At 40.4% G+C, this 18,081-nt stretch overlaps 1 protein-coding gene across 5 annotated transcripts in view; it reads left to right on the top strand.

The window, feature by feature from the left end:
• Positions 1–18,081, top strand: part of HSPBAP1 (HSPB1 associated protein 1) — a 55,986-nt gene that overhangs the window by 1,257 nt on the left and 36,648 nt on the right. For 3 of the 5 annotated variants that reach the window (XM_012095761.4, XM_012095752.4, XM_004002979.5), the window contains exon 2: positions 16,663–16,848. The exons of the other annotated variants lie outside the window; for them this stretch is intronic. In XM_012095761.4, coding sequence (XP_011951151.3) covers positions 16,663–16,848 — 186 coding nt within the window. The remainder of the gene's footprint in view (positions 1–16,662; positions 16,849–18,081) is intronic. 5 annotated transcript variants of the gene reach the window in all.

Below are 18,081 nucleotides of genomic sequence, written 5' to 3'. Positions count from 1 at the left end.
GTTATAAAATGAAAATAGTCAACCTTTTGAGTATTCACTCAGCATGAGCCTGAGACCTTGTGATCCTCTGCTCTTTTAGTAACCTTGTTTTCTTTTATCAGTGAGGATTCTCCAACTCTATATATCCTCTTTTCATCTCTTCGTCACATTGAGCTGATGACTTTGCAAGTCAGGCCAGCTCTGCATCTGATCTGCTCTTTTCCTCCTTCACTATCACACCGTTGTCCAAGTCATCCACAGTTCTCACCTAAACCACTACTGTATCTTCAGGCCATGTGTCCCCGTTTCTTCTCTTGTGCCCCTCCAATCCCTTCTCTGTTCGGTGGCAAAAGTGACACTGTCTTACTTAAAAGTCTTCAATGAAATCCATTGCAATAAGAACTTAGATTAAAATCCAAACTCCTAACCATGACCTACAAAAATCTTTGATCTGGGCTCTGCTGATGTCTCTAGGAGCACCTCTTGTCACTCATCACCCCTTTTGCTCTTACCTGCTTTTCATATAACTGGCTTCTTAGTCTTCATATTTTAAGGTATGTCACCACCTGAAACCTTACCAGATTAACCCATCTAAAAGAGTCATTGTAGTTTTCCCCTGATCCCTAAGCATGTTTATGTTCTGTAATACAGCATCCTGCTTCCTGCACTTAGCACAATCTGTAACTACTTGTTTATCATTGTGTCTTCCCTTAGACCTTAAGCACCTTGAGGGCAGTACATATATCTGTTTTATTCACAATGTTGCCCAGGTAGCAATACAATGTCAGGCTCCTGAAAGTGAAAAGAAAGTGAAGTGGGTCAGTCGTGTTCGACTCTTTGCGGCCCTATGGGCTGTAGCCTACCAGGCTCCTCCATCCATAGGATTCTCCAGGGAAGAATACTGAAGTGGATTGCCATTTCCTTTCCAGGGGAGCTTCCTGACCCAGGGATTGAACCTGGGTCTCCTGCATTGGAGGCAGACATTTTACCCTCTGAGCCACCAGGGAAGCTCTACAATGTCAGGCTCCTAGTAGTTTCTTAATACCTATTTGTTGAGTGAATGAGTAACGGAATCCCAAGACAAGCCCAGAGGCAGAAGGAGAAAGAGCAACTCAGAGTCCAGGAACTCAAAGAAGTTGGTGTAAGGAATGTTAAGAGACAGAGATCCTGAAGGCACCTTATACCAAATTAGGGACTCTGGACTTTGTGACAGAAACTTTTAAGGAGCTTTAGGTAGGGGATCACTGCTTTAAGGAAGATCACTGCAGCTGAAGGATGGAGGATAGATTGGAGGAAGAAACACTGAAGGGAAGGTACTTAAATCTCCTTAGCCACAGCATTCTCCTCTGTAAAATGCATAACTGTTGTGGAAATTAAAGATGCTTGTAGATCATCTAGCATAAGTGTCTGGCAGCAATTACGTATTCAACAATATGTAGTTTTTTGTTGGGGGAAAAAAAAAGTGTGCTGGCATTGGTGACTGACTGATGTTCTGACTGAGAGAAAAGAGACTGGAGATGTCTCTGAAATTTTCTAGCCTGAGTAACTACGTGTAAATTAGGAACCTGAAGAAAAAGGAGGTGGTTGGGAGCACTGCTAAGTTTTAGTGTGCACGCTTAGAGTTTAGGTTTACAGTGAAGAGGTGAAAGATGTCAAGCATGTTGCTGGGGAGGAGGAGGTTTTTACTGTTTATTCAGATACCACAAGTTCACCCTTTTAAAGTGTTTTTTAGTATGTTCACAAAGTTGTGCAGCCATCACTAATGTAATTGCAGAACGTTTTCATCATACCAGAAAGAAACCTAGTTCCCATTAGCAGTCACTCCCTATTCACCCTCTCTCCATTCCCTGGCAGTCACTAATGTACCCTGGCTCTATGGATTTGCCTATGCTGGGCGTTTCATATAAACTTGGAATCATACAATAGGTGTCTCTTTGTGTCTGGCTTCTTTCACACAGCATAGTGTTTTCCAGGCTCATCTATGTTGTAGCATGTGTCAATACTTCATTACTTGCCGTGGCTGAACACTATTCTGAAGTATGGATATGCCGCACTTTGCATATCCATTCATCAGTGGGCATTGTGCTGTTTACACTTTGGGGCTTCTATGAATAATGCTGCTATGAACATTTGTTTACAAGGTTCTGTGTGAAGGTATGTTTTCTGTTTCTCTTGGGCATATATCTGAGTGGAATTGTTGGGCTATCTGGTGATTCCATATTTAACGATTTGAGGAAACTTGTCATTCTTAATCTTGAAGTCCTAAGGAGGGAGATAAATCTGATTAAAGTATGGATTTGCTCCCCTGAAAAATATAGCACATGTACACATTTTTGCAGGTGACTTCAAATATTTGTATTAAAGGATTGATTCTCTGAATCTTGTCTGTGGAGCTTTCAACCCTATTTTTAAACTGTCATCCTCCCCAGAAAACACTTTGGGGTGACTGCCTATTACTATTACAACTAAATGGGCAGAATCCTCTTGGAAGAGAAGACTTTGCTTTCAATTAGATAAGGCTTATGTGAATAAAGGGTAAGAAAAATACAGACATTAAATAAATGCACATGAAAGGTTCACTAGTATAGTAACAAGTATTGTGGGGGGTCATAGAAAAGTTAGTTTTTGAGCAAACACTACCACTCCATTATCAAAAAATATTTGAATGTCAGTGTAAATGGGAGGCTCTTCCATCTGGGGAGACTGTTTCATCTGGTGAGACTGAAGATAGTTCCTGCCCTAAAATAGCCTATAAATATAATTTGGGGGGAAGAACACAGATAAAAAGACTTGAAGGATAATGCATAATCACACCACAGGAGGCATGTTACATGCTTTGCAGGTGAGAGGAGAATGAATGCGAGTTGTATTGGTCTGTGCTTCTGTGCATAATTTGAAAGTTTGTTAGACGGTCCTCACTCTGCACGCAGCCTTGGGTCCCACAGGCCCACTCTTAGAAGACCTGAGCACGTAAGAATTTTAGAATCCTCAGGATTCCTGGAACCAATCTCCCTCACATACTGAGGGACAGCTGTAGTGTGAATATGGAAATGAGTGAAAGAAGTCGTTTCTGGTGAGGAGGCCAGAAGTAGAAGTGAGTGGAGAAAAGCCCAAGGCACACAGGGGGCAGAGAGTGGGAAAGAAAGTGAGGAATCAGACTGGTTCTGCTTGGAGTGAAACGTGGTAGGGCAGACAGGTGAAACAAGGATGATTATGTCCTTGGAGACCTGAGAGGAGCGGGGTGAGCCAGAACATTGAAGTGAAGAAGAAGAAAATCACAGGTTTCAATTTTCTCAGAAAAACAGGGTAGGGCACCACACTGAGTTAGGGAGTGGACGGAGAGATTGGGAATTTGACAGTGAAGAAACTTGGTCAAGTTGCTGTAGGGGCGAGGGCGATTGGGAGTTCCTTAGTGGCGAATAGTGTGTTTGGGTGCTGGAGAGGGAACGGTAGAAGTGAGCATGAAATCCTGGAATGGATTGATCCCTTTGTTTTGAGAGTGCTTGTTGTGAGTTTGCTCAATAGCTCATTGTACAGAAGTGGAGAAAACAAATGGTTAATTTTAATAAAGTTTTATACACTTAAAAATGAGCTCTGATTTCACAAAACATTTCTTTGCTGTTAGCTTATGTCAAGCACTGTACTGAGCTCTATATGGAAGTAATGGTTTGCTTTCAAGATTGTGATTTTTTTAAAAATTGTGGTTGACTTACAATATATTATTTTCAGGTATATTACATAGTGATTTGATATTTGCATACATAATGAAATGATCACAGTAAGTCTAGTAACCATCTGCCCATACAAAGTTGTTGCAGTATTATTGACCATATTCTTTATGCTGTGTATTATATCTTCGTCATAGCTTGTTTATTTTATAACTGGAGGTGTGTCCCTCTTAATGTCTCCTTTACCTTTTTCACCCACCCACACCTTCCTCCCTGTTTGTGCAATGTGTCTGTGAGTCTGTTTTTGTTTTGTGTGCTTGTTTGTTTTTTTAGAGTCCACATTAAGTGACATCATATGGTATTTGTCATTTTTCTGTCTGATTTGGAATAATACCCACTAGATCCATCCATGTTGTTGCAAATAGTAAAATTTCTCTTTTTTCATGACTAAATAAAATTTCACTGTATATATACATACCACAAGGATGTGATATTTCTAGTTTGAAGTAACAGCTTGGGAATTATTAAAACAAACATGAATAAGCAGAGCACAGAGGATTTGTGGGACAGTGAAAATACTTCCTATGATATTATAGTAGTGGATATATGTCGTTATACTTTAGTTGTTCAAATCCATAGACTGCACAACACCAAGAGTAAGCCCTAAGATACACTGTGGACATTGGGTGATTACGATGTGCCAGTTTAGGTCCATCTTTGGTGAAAAATGTACCCTTCTGGTGAGTATTGCTGATAAAGGGAGGGGCGTATATGGGAACTTTCTGTACCTTCCTTCTAATTTTGTTTTAAACCTAAAAATGCTGTTTAAGGAATGGATTTAAACAAATATGAAACTACTTATTGTTAACAATCAACTCAAGTGCTGAATGTGAGATGTTATTTCTAAGATCATACATTGGTTGAAGCGTTTCAATCAAATTAAAAATTGCGGTATTTTGAATCTGAATCTTTCAGAGTGAGATTGTATTTGTTTCCATTGGACTCTGAGTTTAAAATTTTTTCTGATTAATTTTTTTAAATTGAAGTATAGTTGCCTTATAATCCTATGTTAGTTTCAGGTATATAACATGATTCAGTATTTTTACAGATTATACTACATTAAAAATTATTACAAGATGATGGCTGTAATTCTGTGTATTATATGGTATTTCCTTGTTGCTTATCTATTAATATTTTATGCATAGTAGTTCTTATCTCTTCATCTCCTACCCCTAATCTCATAGTTGGGGCTTTCCAGGTGGCACTAGTGGTAAATAATCCCCCGGCCAGTGCAGAAGATCCAGTTTCGCAAAGAGTTGGACATGACTGAGCACATAGCACAGCAATCTTATAGTTTGAGTTATACCCATGCTTATGCCTTGATGAAGTGAAGGGTTAAATATTATCCACTCAGTCATGTCTGACTCTTTGTGATGCCATGGACTGTAGCCCACCAGGCTCCTCGGTCCATGGGATTATCCAGGCAAGAATACTGGAGTGGGTTGCCATTTCCTTCTCCAGGGGATCTTCCCAACCCAGGAATCGAACCCAGGATTCCTGCATTGCAGGCAAACTCTTTACTGTCTGAGCTATCAGGGAAGCCCTGGTGAAGTGAACGATGCCTCCTTTCTAACTGTTCTTCCAGTCCTGCTGGAGAAAATAGCTCATTCCAGAGCTGAATGGACATTAGTTTCATTAACAGCCGACACTCATACATAATTAGATTTATTCCTTTTCAGTGAGAGGCACCAAACTCTTCATGTCATTCTTGTTCTAATTTTTCTAAAGGGCAGGAGGAGGCAGGGAAACCTGAAGGAAAACAAGAACCTGTGTGATCTTAAAAAGTAAAAAATTCTCTTGCTAGAGCACTTGTGTAATTCATGTGGCTAAGATACTTCATATCTGATAATGATTAATATTAGGAAAGACTAGAGATCTCTTCAAGAAAATTAGAGATAGCAAGGGAATATTTCATGCAAAGATGGGCTTGATAAAACAGAAATGGTATGGACCTAACAGAAGCAGAAGATATTAAGAAGAGGTGGCAAGAATACACAGAAGAACTGCACAAAAAAGATCTTCATGACCCAGATAATCATGATGGTGTGATCACTCACCTAGAGCCAGACATTCTGGAATGTGAAGTAAAATGGGCCTTAGAAAGCATCACTGCGAACAAAGCTAGTGGAGGTGATGGAATTCCAGTTGACGATTTCAAATCCTAAAAGATGATGCTGTGAAAGTGCTGCACTCAATATGCCAGCAAATTTGGAGAACTAAGCAGTGGCCACAGGACTAGAAAAGGTCAGTTTTCATTCCAATCCCAAAGAAAGGCAATGCCCAAGAATACTCAAACTACCACACAATTGCACTCATCTCACACGCTAGTCAAGTAATGCTCAAAATTCTCCAAGCCAGGTTTCACCAGTACATGAACTGTGAACTTCCTGATGTTCAAGCTGGTTTTAGAAAAGGCAGAGGAGCCAGAGGTCAAATTGTGAACACATCTTCTGGATCATGGAAAAAGCAAGAGAATTCCAGAAAAACATCTACTTTTGCTTGATTGACTATGCCAAAGCCTTTGACTGTGTGGATCACAAGAAACTGTGGAAAATTCTGAAAGAGATGGGAATACCAGACCACCTGACCTGCCTCTTGAGAAACCTATATCCAGGTCAGGAAGCGACAGTTAGAACTGGACATGGAACAACAGACTGGTTCCAAATAGGAAAAGGAGTATGTCAAGGCTATATATTGTCACCCTGCTTATTTAACTTATATGCAGAGTACATCATGAGAAGCGCTGGACTGGAAGAAACACAAGCTGGAATCAAGAATGCTGGGAGAAATATCAATAACCTGAGATATGCAGATGACACCACCCTTATGGCAGAAAGTGAAGAGGAACTAAAAAGCCTCTTGATGTAGGTGAAAGAGGAGAGTGAAAAAGTTGGCTTGAAGCTCAACATTCAGAAAACAAGATCATGGCATGTGTTCCCATCACTTCATGGGAAATAGATGGGGAAACAGTGGAAACAGTGTCAGACTTTATTTTTCTGGACTCCAAAATCACTGCAGATGGTGATTGCTGCCATGAAATTAAAAGACGCTTACTCCTTGGAAGGAAAGTTATGACCAACCTAGATAGCATATTCAAAAGCAGAAATATTACTTTGCCAACGAGGGTCTGTTTAGTAAGGCTATGGTTTTTCTAGTGGTCATGTATGGATGTGAGAGTTGGACTGTGAAGAAAGCTGAATGCCGAAGAATTGATGTTTTTGGACTGTGGTGTTGGAGAAGACTCTTGAGAGTCCCTGGGACTGCAAGGAGATCCAACCAGTCCATCCTAAAGGAGACCAGTCCTGGGTGTTCATTGGAAGGACTGACGCTTAGGCTGAAACTCCAGTACTTTGGCTACCTCATGCAAAGAGCTGACTCATCGGAAAAGACCCTAGTGCTGGGAAGGATTGGGGGCAGGGAGAGAAGGGGACGACAGAGGATGAGATGGCTAGATGGCATCACCAACTTGATGCACATGAGTTTGGGTGAACTCCAGGAGTTGGTGATAGACAGGGAGACCTGGCTTGCTGCGATTCATGGGATTGCAAAGAGTCGGACACCACTGAGCAACTGAACTGAACTGAACTGATACTAGGAAAGCAAAACTGTTTAGTATTTTAGAAATTGCGACAAAAAACAAATAACATAAAATTTATCATCTAACTTTTTAATTTAGGGATTTGATTTAGGTCATACCTCAATGGTCTAGTGGTTTTCCCTACTTTCTGCAGTTTAAGTCTGAATTTGGTAATAAGGAGTTCATGATCTGAGCCGCAGTCAGCTCCCGGTCTTGTTTTTGCTGATTGTATAGAGCTTCTCCATCTTTGGCTGCAAAGAATATAATCAGTCTGATTTTGGTGTTGACCATCTGGTGATGTCCATGTGTAGAGTCTTCTCTTGTGTTGTTGGAAGAGGATGTTTGCTATGACCAGTGCATTCTCTTGGCAGAACTCTATTGACCTTTGCCCTGCTTCATTCTGTACTCCAAGGCCAAATTTGCCTGTTTCTCCAGGTGTTCCTTGACTTCCTACTTTTGCATTCCAGTCCCCTATAATGAAAAGGACATCTCTTTTGGGTGTTAGTTCTAGAAGGTCTTATAGGTCTTCATAGAACCATTCAGCTTCAGCTTCTTCAGCATTACTGGTAGGAACATTTACTTGGATTACTGTGATATTGAATGGTTTGCCTTGGTAACAAACAGAGATCATTCTGTCATTTTGAGACTGCATCCAAGTACTGCATTTCGGACTCTTTTGTTGACTATGATGGCTACTCTGTTTCTTCTAAGGGACTCTTGCCCACAGTAGTAGATATAATGGTCATCTGAGTTAAATTCACCAATTCCGGTCCATTTTAGTTTGCTGATTCCTAAAATGTCGATGTTCACTCTTGTCATCTCCTGTTTGACCACTTTCAATTTGCCTTGATTCATGGACCTGACATTCCAGGTTCCTATGCAATATTGCTCTTTACAGCATCGGACCTTGCTTCCATCACCAGTCACCTCCGCAACTGGGTGTTGTTTTTGCTTTAACTCCATCATTTCTCCACTGATCTCCAGTAGCATATTGGGCCCCTACCGACCTGGGGAGTTCGTCTTTCAGTGTCTGTCTCTGCCTTTTCATACTGTTCATGGGGTTCTCAAGGCAAGAATACTGAAGTGGTTTGCCTTCAGTCCATTGCCTTCTCCAGTGGACCACATTTTGTCAGAACTCTCCACCATGACCCGTCTTGGGTGGACCTACACGGCATGGCTTATAGTTTCATTGAGTTAGACAAGGCTGTGGTCCATGTGATCAGACTGGTTAGTTTTCTGTGGTTGTGGTTTTCAGTCTGTCTGCCCTCTGATAGAGGAGGATAAGAGGCTTATGAAAGCTTCCTGATGGGATAGACTGACTGAGGGGGATACTGGATCTAGTTCAGTAAATCCTTACTGAATGGGAGGCCATACTCAGTAAATCTTTAACCCAAATTTCTGTTGATGGGTGGAGCTGTGTTCCGTCCCTGCTGTTTACCTGGGGCCAAACTATGGTGGAGGTAATGAAGATAGTGGTGACCTCCTTCAGAAGAGCCTATGCATGTACTGCTACAGTCTGTGCCCCCAGCCCTGCAGCAGGCCAGTACTACCCGCGCCTTCACTGGAGACTCCCGGACACCCACAGGCAAGTCTGGGACAGTCTTCTATGGGGTCGCTGTTCCTTTCTCCTGGGTCCTGGTGCACAAAGTTCTTTTGTGCCCTCCAAGAGTCTATTTCCCATTCCTGTGTAAGTTCTGGCAGCTCTATGGTGGGGTTAATGGTGACCTCCTCCAAGCAGACTTACGCCATACACACACCAGAGCCCCTGTCCCTGTGGCAGACCACTGCGGACCCATACCTCCACAGGAGATGCTCAAACACAGATCTGTCTCAGTCTCTGTGGGGTCCCTCGGTCCTGGTGCACAGAAGGTTTGTTTGAGCCCTCTGAGCATCTCTGGCAGGAATGGGGTTTGATTCTAAATGCAAATTTGCCCCTCCTACTGTCTGGCTGGGGCTTCTCCTTTGCTCTTGGCCGTAGGGTATCTCCTCACAGCTGGTCCAGTGAAGCGCAGCTGCCGCTCCTGACCTTGAACATGGGGTATCTCCTCTGAGCTGCTTTAGCGATGAGATGCAGAGTTCTAAAGGATATCATGGAGAGATAAAAAAGCCTTCTTCAGTGATCAGTGGAAAGAAATAGAGGAAAACAAAGAATGGGAAAGACTAGAGATCTCTTCAAGCAAATTAGAGATACCACGGCAACATTTCATGCAAAGATGGGCACAATAAAGGTCAGAAATGGTATGGACTTAACAGAAGCAGAAGATATTAAGAAGAAGTGGCAAGAATACACAGAAAAACTGTACAAAAAAGATCTTCATGACCCAGATAATCACGATGGTGTGATCACTCATCTAGAGCCAGACATCCTGGAATGTGAAGTCAAGTGGGCCTTTAGGAAGCATCACAATGAACAAAGCTAGTGGAGGTGATGGAATTCCAGTTGAGCTATTTCCAATCCTAAAAGATGATGCTTTGAAAGTACTGCACTCAATATGCCAGCAAATTTGGAGAACTAAGCAGTGGCCACAGGACTAGAAAAGGTCAGTTTTCATTCCAATCCCAAAGAAAGGCAATGCCAAAGAATGTACAAACTACTGCACAGTTGCACTCATCTCACACGCTAGTTAAGTAATGCTCAATATTCTCCAAGCCAGGTTTCACCAATACATGAACCATGAACTTCCAGATGTTCAAGCTGGTTTTAGAAAAGGCACAGGAACCAGAGATCAAATTGCCAACATCCACTGAATCATCGAAAAAGCAAGAGAGTTCCAGAAAACATCTATTTCTGCTTTATTAACTATGTCAAAACCTTTGACTGTGTGGATCACAATGAAATGTGGAAAATTCTGAAAGAGATGGGAATACCAGACCACCTGACCTGCCTCTTGAGAAATCTGTATGAAGGTCAAGAAGCAGCAGTTAGAACTGGACATGGAACAACAGACTGGTTCCAAATAGGAAAAGGAGTATGTCAAGGCTCTATATTGTCACCCTGCTTATTTAACTTATATGCAGAGTACATCATGAGAAATGCTGGGCTTGAGGAAGCACAAGCTGGAATCAAGAATTCTGGGAGAAATATCAATATCAGATATGCAGATGATACCACCCTTATGGCAGAAAGTGAAGAAGAACTAAAGAGCCTCTTGATGGAAGTGGAGGAGGAGAATGAAACAGTTGGCTTGAAGCTCAACATTCAGAAAACTAAGATCATGGCATCTGGTCCCATCACTTCATGGCAAATAGATGGAGAAACAGCAGAAACAGTGGCAGACTTTATTTTGGGAGGCTCCAAAATCACTGCAGATGGTGACTGCAGCCATGAAATAAAAAGACACTTACTCCTTTGAAGAAAAGTTATGACCAACCTAGACAGCATATTCAAAAGCAGAGACATTACTTTGCCAACAAAGGTCTGTCTCATCAAGGCTATAGTTTTTCCAGTAGTCATGTATGGATGTGAGAGTTGGACTATAAAGAAAGCTGAGCGCCGAAGAATTGATGCTTTTGAACTGTGGTATTGGAGAAGGCTCTTGAGAGTCCCTTGGACTGCCAGGAGATCCAACCAGTCCATCCTAAAGGAGATCAGTCCTGGGTATTCACTGAAAGGATTGATGTTGAAGCTAAAACTCCAATACTTTGGCCACCTGATGGGAAGAGCTGACTCATTTGAAAAGACCCTGATGCTGGGAAAGATTGAAAGCAAGAGAAAGGGACGACAGAGGATGAGACAGTTGGATGGCATCACCGAGTCAATGGACATGAGTTCAGGTAAACTCCAGGAATTGGTGATGGACAGGGAGGCCTGACGTGCTACAGTCTATGGGGTCTCTAAGAGTGGGACATGACTGAGCAACTGAACTGAACCATTTTTAATACTGTTCATAGTAAGTATATTCACATTAATATGAAACAGGTCTCTAGATCCTTTCATTTTGCAAATCTGAAACTTTGTATCCGGGAAACAACTCCCCTTGTTCCTCTCTCCTCAGCCCAGGTAATTGCCATTCTACTTTCTGTTTGAATTGGGCTGTTAGATGCCTCATATAAGTGGAATAATACCATGTTTGTCTTTCTGTGACTGGCTAAGTACTTGCATAATTCCATTAGAGTTTTTCTGACCTAGTCTTAATGTTCATTATTTTTTACCCTGATATATACCATTCCAGCAGAGAAGGCAATGGCACCCCACTCCAGTACTCTTGCCTGGAAAATCCCATGGACAGAGGAGCCTGGTAGGCTGCAGTCCATGGGATCACTAAGAGTCGGACAGGACTGAGCAACTTCACTTTCACTTTTCACTTTCATGCATTGGAGAAGGAAATGGCAACCCACTCCAGTGTTCTTGCCTGAAGAATCCCAGGGATGGGGGAGCCTGGTGGGCTGCCGTCTCTGGGGTCGCACAGAGTCGGACATGACTGAAGCAACTTAGCAGCAGCAGAGGTAGCACACCATTCCAGATGATAGATGGATTGTGTGTATATACAGTAGTCATCAGATTGATGAAGCCATCATGGACTTACATAGTATATATTTAGAAATAAATTAGCTCACAATACTAGGACCCAATTCTTTGTTCTTACTGTATCACTATGGTGAGTCTCTGTGTTATAACTTGAGGCATACCCTTATATCACCCTCTGAAATTTTTCAAATGTGAAACTATTAACTTTAAAATTCATACCTGACATGAGAGGTGAGCTCCTTTCAATTTCAGAATCTTTTTCTCTGTTGTGTATGCTAAGTCGCTTTAGTTGTGTCCAACTCTTTGCGACCCTATGGACTGTAGCCCACCAGGCTCCTCTGTCTAGGTAAGAATACTGGCGTGGGTCGCCACGCCCTCCTCCAGGGGCTCTTCCTAATCCAGGAATCAAAGCCTGTTATGTCTACCTGCATCGGCAGGTGGGTTCTTTACCACTAGCACCACTTTCTGTCAATTAATATTGACAGAAGAGTATTCTGGAAACTTGGTAAATTTTCCATATTCTTGTCTTAAATTTTAAATCTCAAATACAAATCCAAGCCAGATACTAATTGACTGAAGCCAGATTGCTAGCAGATTCAGAGAAATTAGGTTTCAGCTGATATTATACTTTGCATTAATTAAAGAAAAAATTAACTGAGAACAAAGCAAATTGCTTTTTGATGGTGTTTAACTGTCTCCAAAGAATTGTTACTAAAGCTGTAATAAATTGTCCAAATAACATGCTACATTTAGAGAGAGAATACTATTGTGTGACACGTAGATCACTAATCTGTTTTTTCAGCAGTTTCTAAGTCATCTAATTAGAAATTGCTGCTTGCTGCAAGTTTAGACCTAAATACACTTATCCTTTAAAGGCTGTTTAGGTTGCTTCAGAATTTTTATAGCTCTTTGCAGACATCTCTGGCAGGGAATGACTGGGTGCATCCCTAGGCTATTTAACTAATACAATGCAGATTGCATTCTTCTTTAAAGAAATTATAACACTTAAATTTGTTAATTTAACAGCCCAGTTCATTGTTGATTAAACTATCAGAAACCAAATTAGTTTTATTTCACAACCAGCTGATTGTTTTATGTCACTGATAGGCCTGAAATTCTGCAAATACGCTGATTTCCTGTTATGGTGAACAGTCTACTGATATATTCTGCATATGCCGTATGGCACTTTTCATTCATTTAGCAAATGTTTGAACATTTAATATATTCCAATCTCTGGGCCTGGGACTTTCTCAGCAAATTTTGGTTTTTAGGATCTCTTTTAAATAACCTCCGAGATGTTTGAAGTTTTTTCTTATCAGATCATTAGATACGTTCTGAAAAAGTTAATGTTATGTTAGAGGAAAAAGTATTTATTTACTTCTTTGAAACTCTTCTGTCCAAGCACTACTCATGTATTACTAACGTTACTAAGACCATGTTCAGTTCAGTTCAGTTGCTCGTTTATGTCCGACTGTTTTCAACCCCATGGACTGCAGCACGCCAGGCCTCCCTGTCCATCACCAACTCCCGGAGCTTACTCAAACTCATGCCCATTGAGTCAGTGAGGCCATGCAACCATCTCATCCTCTGTCGTCCCCTTTTCCTCCCACCTTCAATCTTTTCCAGCATCAGGGTCTTTTCTAACTAGTCAGTTCTTCACGTCAGTTGGCCAAAGTATTGGAGTTTCAGCTTCAGCATCAGTCTTTCCAATGAATAATCAGGACTGATTTCCTTTGGGATGGACTGGTTGGATCTCCTTGCTGTCCAAGGCGATGTACTTAGTTGTAAAAATATGAGGACTGTTTTGAGAACATTCAAAGCCATGTGATCTATATTGGCTCTGATTTAAGATAAGCAGAGTAAATAAATCCTCATCCCCAAAGGGTTGATACTTCTATTTTTCTCTGTCATTTAAAGTTCTGGAAGCAAGATGTTCAAAGCTTGAGATTTTACAACCTTAAAGCTGAAAAAAATGTTACAGTGGGTCACACGAGCCATGATTTATTCAGCCTGTTACAGAGCACTCTAGGGAGAATACGGTTGTCCTTGAAAATCACAGCCTCAGAAGGCAAGGTGCTATACTGGTTATGAACTAATAACAGAGCCCTGACTACAAGTTAGTTTATTTATGTGAAAGGATTCAGGAGGTAGAATTTTGCTGGCTTTGGTTCAGGGGCACAAAGATGGACATTCTTTGCATACTTTCAGCTGGTGTTCACTGTTTCCCCAGCCTTTGTTTTCTCTCTCAAGATGGTAACCACGATACCTGTTTTCCAGGCAGCATGTAGGAGAGGAGGACGAGGGGGGAAAAGGCTGATTTAGCAACTTCCAGATATATCTCTGGTCACTCCTATCTGCAAAGGAGTCTAGGAAATGTAATTTTTCGGCCACTCCCATTGCCCAAAGTTCTGTTAGCAAGGAAGAAGGGAACAAATACTGGATAAGGTAGGCAGCTAGCAGTCTCTACTACAGGATTAACTACTGCCCCCAACACACATGCATACGAATGAGAACATCCTTCTGTGCCCAGCAGCACACATGTATCTGTTACCTGTGAATGCATCTGAAGTTTCCCTTCACCAGCTTTTTTTAGGTTATACTGTCTCTATGAGTTTTTAGTGCTAGTGTAAGTCCTACGGTTTCAATTCTTTGGAAGCAGGATTATGTGATAGGAAGAGCACCAGACTTGTAATCGGAGAACCTGACCTGTTGTCCTGTCACCACTGGTGTTTTGACCTTTGACATCTGAACTTTCATTATCATCTGGATAATGGAAATAAAATACCCTCTGTAGCTGTATTTTACAGCCTTCTTAGTGGATCCAATGAGTACTTTTCTTTTAATGTCTGTAAAAATGTGTGGCAAATAATAAAGCCTTACACAAGTAAATATCTGGTATCCAGGTGGCACAGTGGTAAAGAATCCACCTGCCAATGTAGGAGACGCAAGAGACATGGGTTCAATCCCTGGGTCAGGAAGATCCCTTGGAGGAGGAAATAGCAACCCACTCCAGTATTCTTGCCTGGAAAATCCCATGGACAGAGGAACCTGGTGGACTGCAGTCCATGGGTCACAAAAGAGTCAGACCTGACTAAGCACGCACACACCCATTGTTAAAACGATGATGATGATGTTCAAAACCAAACCCTCATCTTCCCAACAGAAGATGTTGCTTCTAACTTTTCTCTCGTGGCAAGTCAGAAAGTCTGGAAACCTGTCTTCCTCAGAGCTGCATCTGCCTTCTGTGGTCGTAGCAGTCTTTAATGTTATTCTCCTAGTACTTCTCCATGTCTACCATCTCTGCTTTCCTCACTGCCAGCCCTTGTTGTTCAGGGCCTTATTACCACACTTCTCGCTTGGCTGTGGCAATAGCTCTCTGAGTCAACTCTAGTCCCTACAGCTCTACATATTTCCATAGAGCCCTTGTTTTTATTGTTAATGAACAGAATGTAGCAGGGGACTATACCATGGGAGAACTATCTAGTAAATTATTTTTCTGCTTTTGAGACATTAGATTGTTTATATTTTCAGGGTTTTGTATTATGCTAATAGATGTTTTATGCAAATATGTATATTTTTTTATTTCACTGATAGGCCTGCTGGTCATATACATGTTCATAATTCATATATATATGAATATATATATATGGCTTATGATTACCTATTTTATTAAAAGCAAATTTCTCTAACATCAGTTATTAAGTTAACAGGTGGTTCTTTGGGACTTCTACTTCATTTTCCCAGTTGTTTCCCAAAGGGTAGTTCTAATTTATATGTCACAAACAACAGGTACTATCATGAATGTATTGTAGCTTTTCAGGGTCTAGCAAAACTTTAAAAATATATAATTGAAACTGTGGCTTGTCTATTTTCATACACAAGGAATCCAGGCACTCCCAGTCCAGGAAGACTTGGTACAATGCAGTGTAGGTAACCCTGTACTTTTATAGACTATACATTTATAAGTTGGCATAGGTTAAGACCTTTTAAAAAAATTTTCTGGTTATAGCCTGTTTTCCTTAACAGGCTCTTCAGTACATAAAGGTCACTTAAAGATAAACTTGGGGCTTCTTTTACATAGAGACCTAAGAGGGTAAGTGTATTTACAGATCAGGTAACTGGAAATAGAGGGTTTCGCTGACTGTACTAGAGAATCAAAAATACATGTTTTATGGATCTGAGTATGAATCATTTTTTAACTTTCCCCCCACCAGACTTTCATCTTAAGATATCTTTAAAGAGAAACTTACTTGTTCTTTTATTTAATGCATATCAATCTTTACTTTACCCGATTAACGTTCTGTGATTGAAATTTATGGACGTCCTCAGTAAATCAGTGTTAGTTTGTGCATATTCCCCTGTACAGATTATACATGCAGTCGGAATCAACGATTACCACTGATATCCACCCTAGCACATCTTTTATCTTTATAAATCTTGCGATAAAATAATTCCCTCTCCCTACCTGCCCCTTCCCCCACATCAACTGCTGTATGAGTTCAGTAGTCTTTTTGGCATAAACCTGTGCTATACCAAGTAGAATTGTTGCTAACTCCAGAAACTCTAGTTGCACAAGAGTAATTCCCATCAGTATTTCTTACATAATTCTCTAGGAAATAATATTTTTTAAAAATTGCATCTTTTAAAATGTATGTCATACTTGGAAAGCCTTTAAAAAATTTTTTTGACATTGAAAATTGTAAATATTTTCCAACATTTGAGAAAAGTCACTGAAGAATTATGGCTCTTTGGGCCCAAATATTTATGTAAACAGTTAGAAGTAAAGTGTAAATGCAGTGCAATTACACCAAAATGTTTGCCATAGTAGAACCAATAGTAGCTGTTTATGCTTCGTATTATCTTAAATAACTTTTTAGTTGTCTATATAGTTCTCTTATTTCTCTCCCTAGATAAACATGTCAAACCTTTTACACCAGAGAAAGCAAAAGAAATCATAATGTGTTTACAACAACCTGCAGTCTTCTATAACATGGCTTTTGATTGGCCGGCACGACTCTGGACTGCTAAACATCTTTCTGAGGTTCTTCATGGCAAGCAGATACGATTTAGGATGGGAAGGAAAAGCACAGACACAGGTAGGACTACCAGGAATCGTCATCGTGATGTGTCTCCGTAATGTTCCCATGTCTCAGCCATGGTTTCTTTATCTCTGGAGAACCCTTTATTTCTAGTCCTCTTTTTGACCATTTGCAGATGGGGAAACATTATTAGAAGTTTTCAAAGGATAATTTAAGATTTTTTTTTTAGGCTAAATAACCTGTAATTTATAACACCATGTAAAATGTATTTGTTCATATTATCATAGTTCATTGATCATGGTAGACACTTAATAAATATTTGTTAATGTGCTATTACTTACCTGACTGAAAGAGACCAATGCTAATCTAACAGTCCCCTCCATTTTTGTCTCATGTAACATGTGTCCTTTTATTTGTCCTTTTATTTATGTGTCCTTTTATCAGTCACTATTTATAGTGCTTAGTCTTGGTGTAATTTTATCTCTCTGCTTTATCAGCCGCCTGACCTCTGTTGTGTTGTATAAATGTGAAACATACGTGAAGCTGTTTTTTTCATCCTCTTAAGCAACTAGATTTTGCCAGCTCCCCTTTTTTCCCTGAAGACTTGTAACTGATTTTTTTTGCCTTACAGTCAGAGAAGGCAATTACCGTTACTCTAAAAACAGTTAATTTAAAGGAAAAAAAAAACATTAGAAATGTTTCTAATCTAAAGAAGTCCACGATCATGGTCTGGCTTCAGAATATGTGTGTATCTTCTATTTAAATATGGACAGATTTGGTGGTCTAGAAATTCATAGTGTTTTAAGCATTGCTGTGAAGTGGCTCTGTGGAGATATTAAGGATATCTATTAATAACCCCAAAGGAACTAAAAAATTGCCCAGTTTCTCTTCCAGCTTCTCTAAGCTTCTTTCTCTCGTGTATATCTCATAAAATTACTGGGTTTTTGGTGTCTAGGACCCCTTTATACTTCAGTGACAGATAGAGCAGTATTAACATAAACTCTTTGGCTCCTCATTGTGGTTTGTTGTATTTTTAAATTAAATGCTAGACCAGCAGCAGCCACGTAAAAATCAGCTTGTGCTCTTGTTTTCTTGACTTTAGTCACATAAATCTACTCACTGAAGCTTCTGTTAAACAGTAATTTGAAGAAAAATAGAAATTGTAATTTTTTTCGCCTCCTGGTTAGACTCCAAATACTACTAATAGCTATTGACAACTATTGTGTCAGACACTGTTCTGAGTGCTTTATACTTATTAACTCTCTTAATCGTCTTCAAGCCCACTTAGAG

Source organism: Ovis aries, chromosome 1 (assembly GCF_016772045.2).
Source record: "Ovis aries strain OAR_USU_Benz2616 breed Rambouillet chromosome 1, ARS-UI_Ramb_v3.0, whole genome shotgun sequence".
Lineage (NCBI taxonomy): Eukaryota > Metazoa > Chordata > Mammalia > Artiodactyla > Bovidae > Ovis > Ovis aries.
This window is presented reverse-complemented; position numbering and strand designations above follow the sequence as displayed.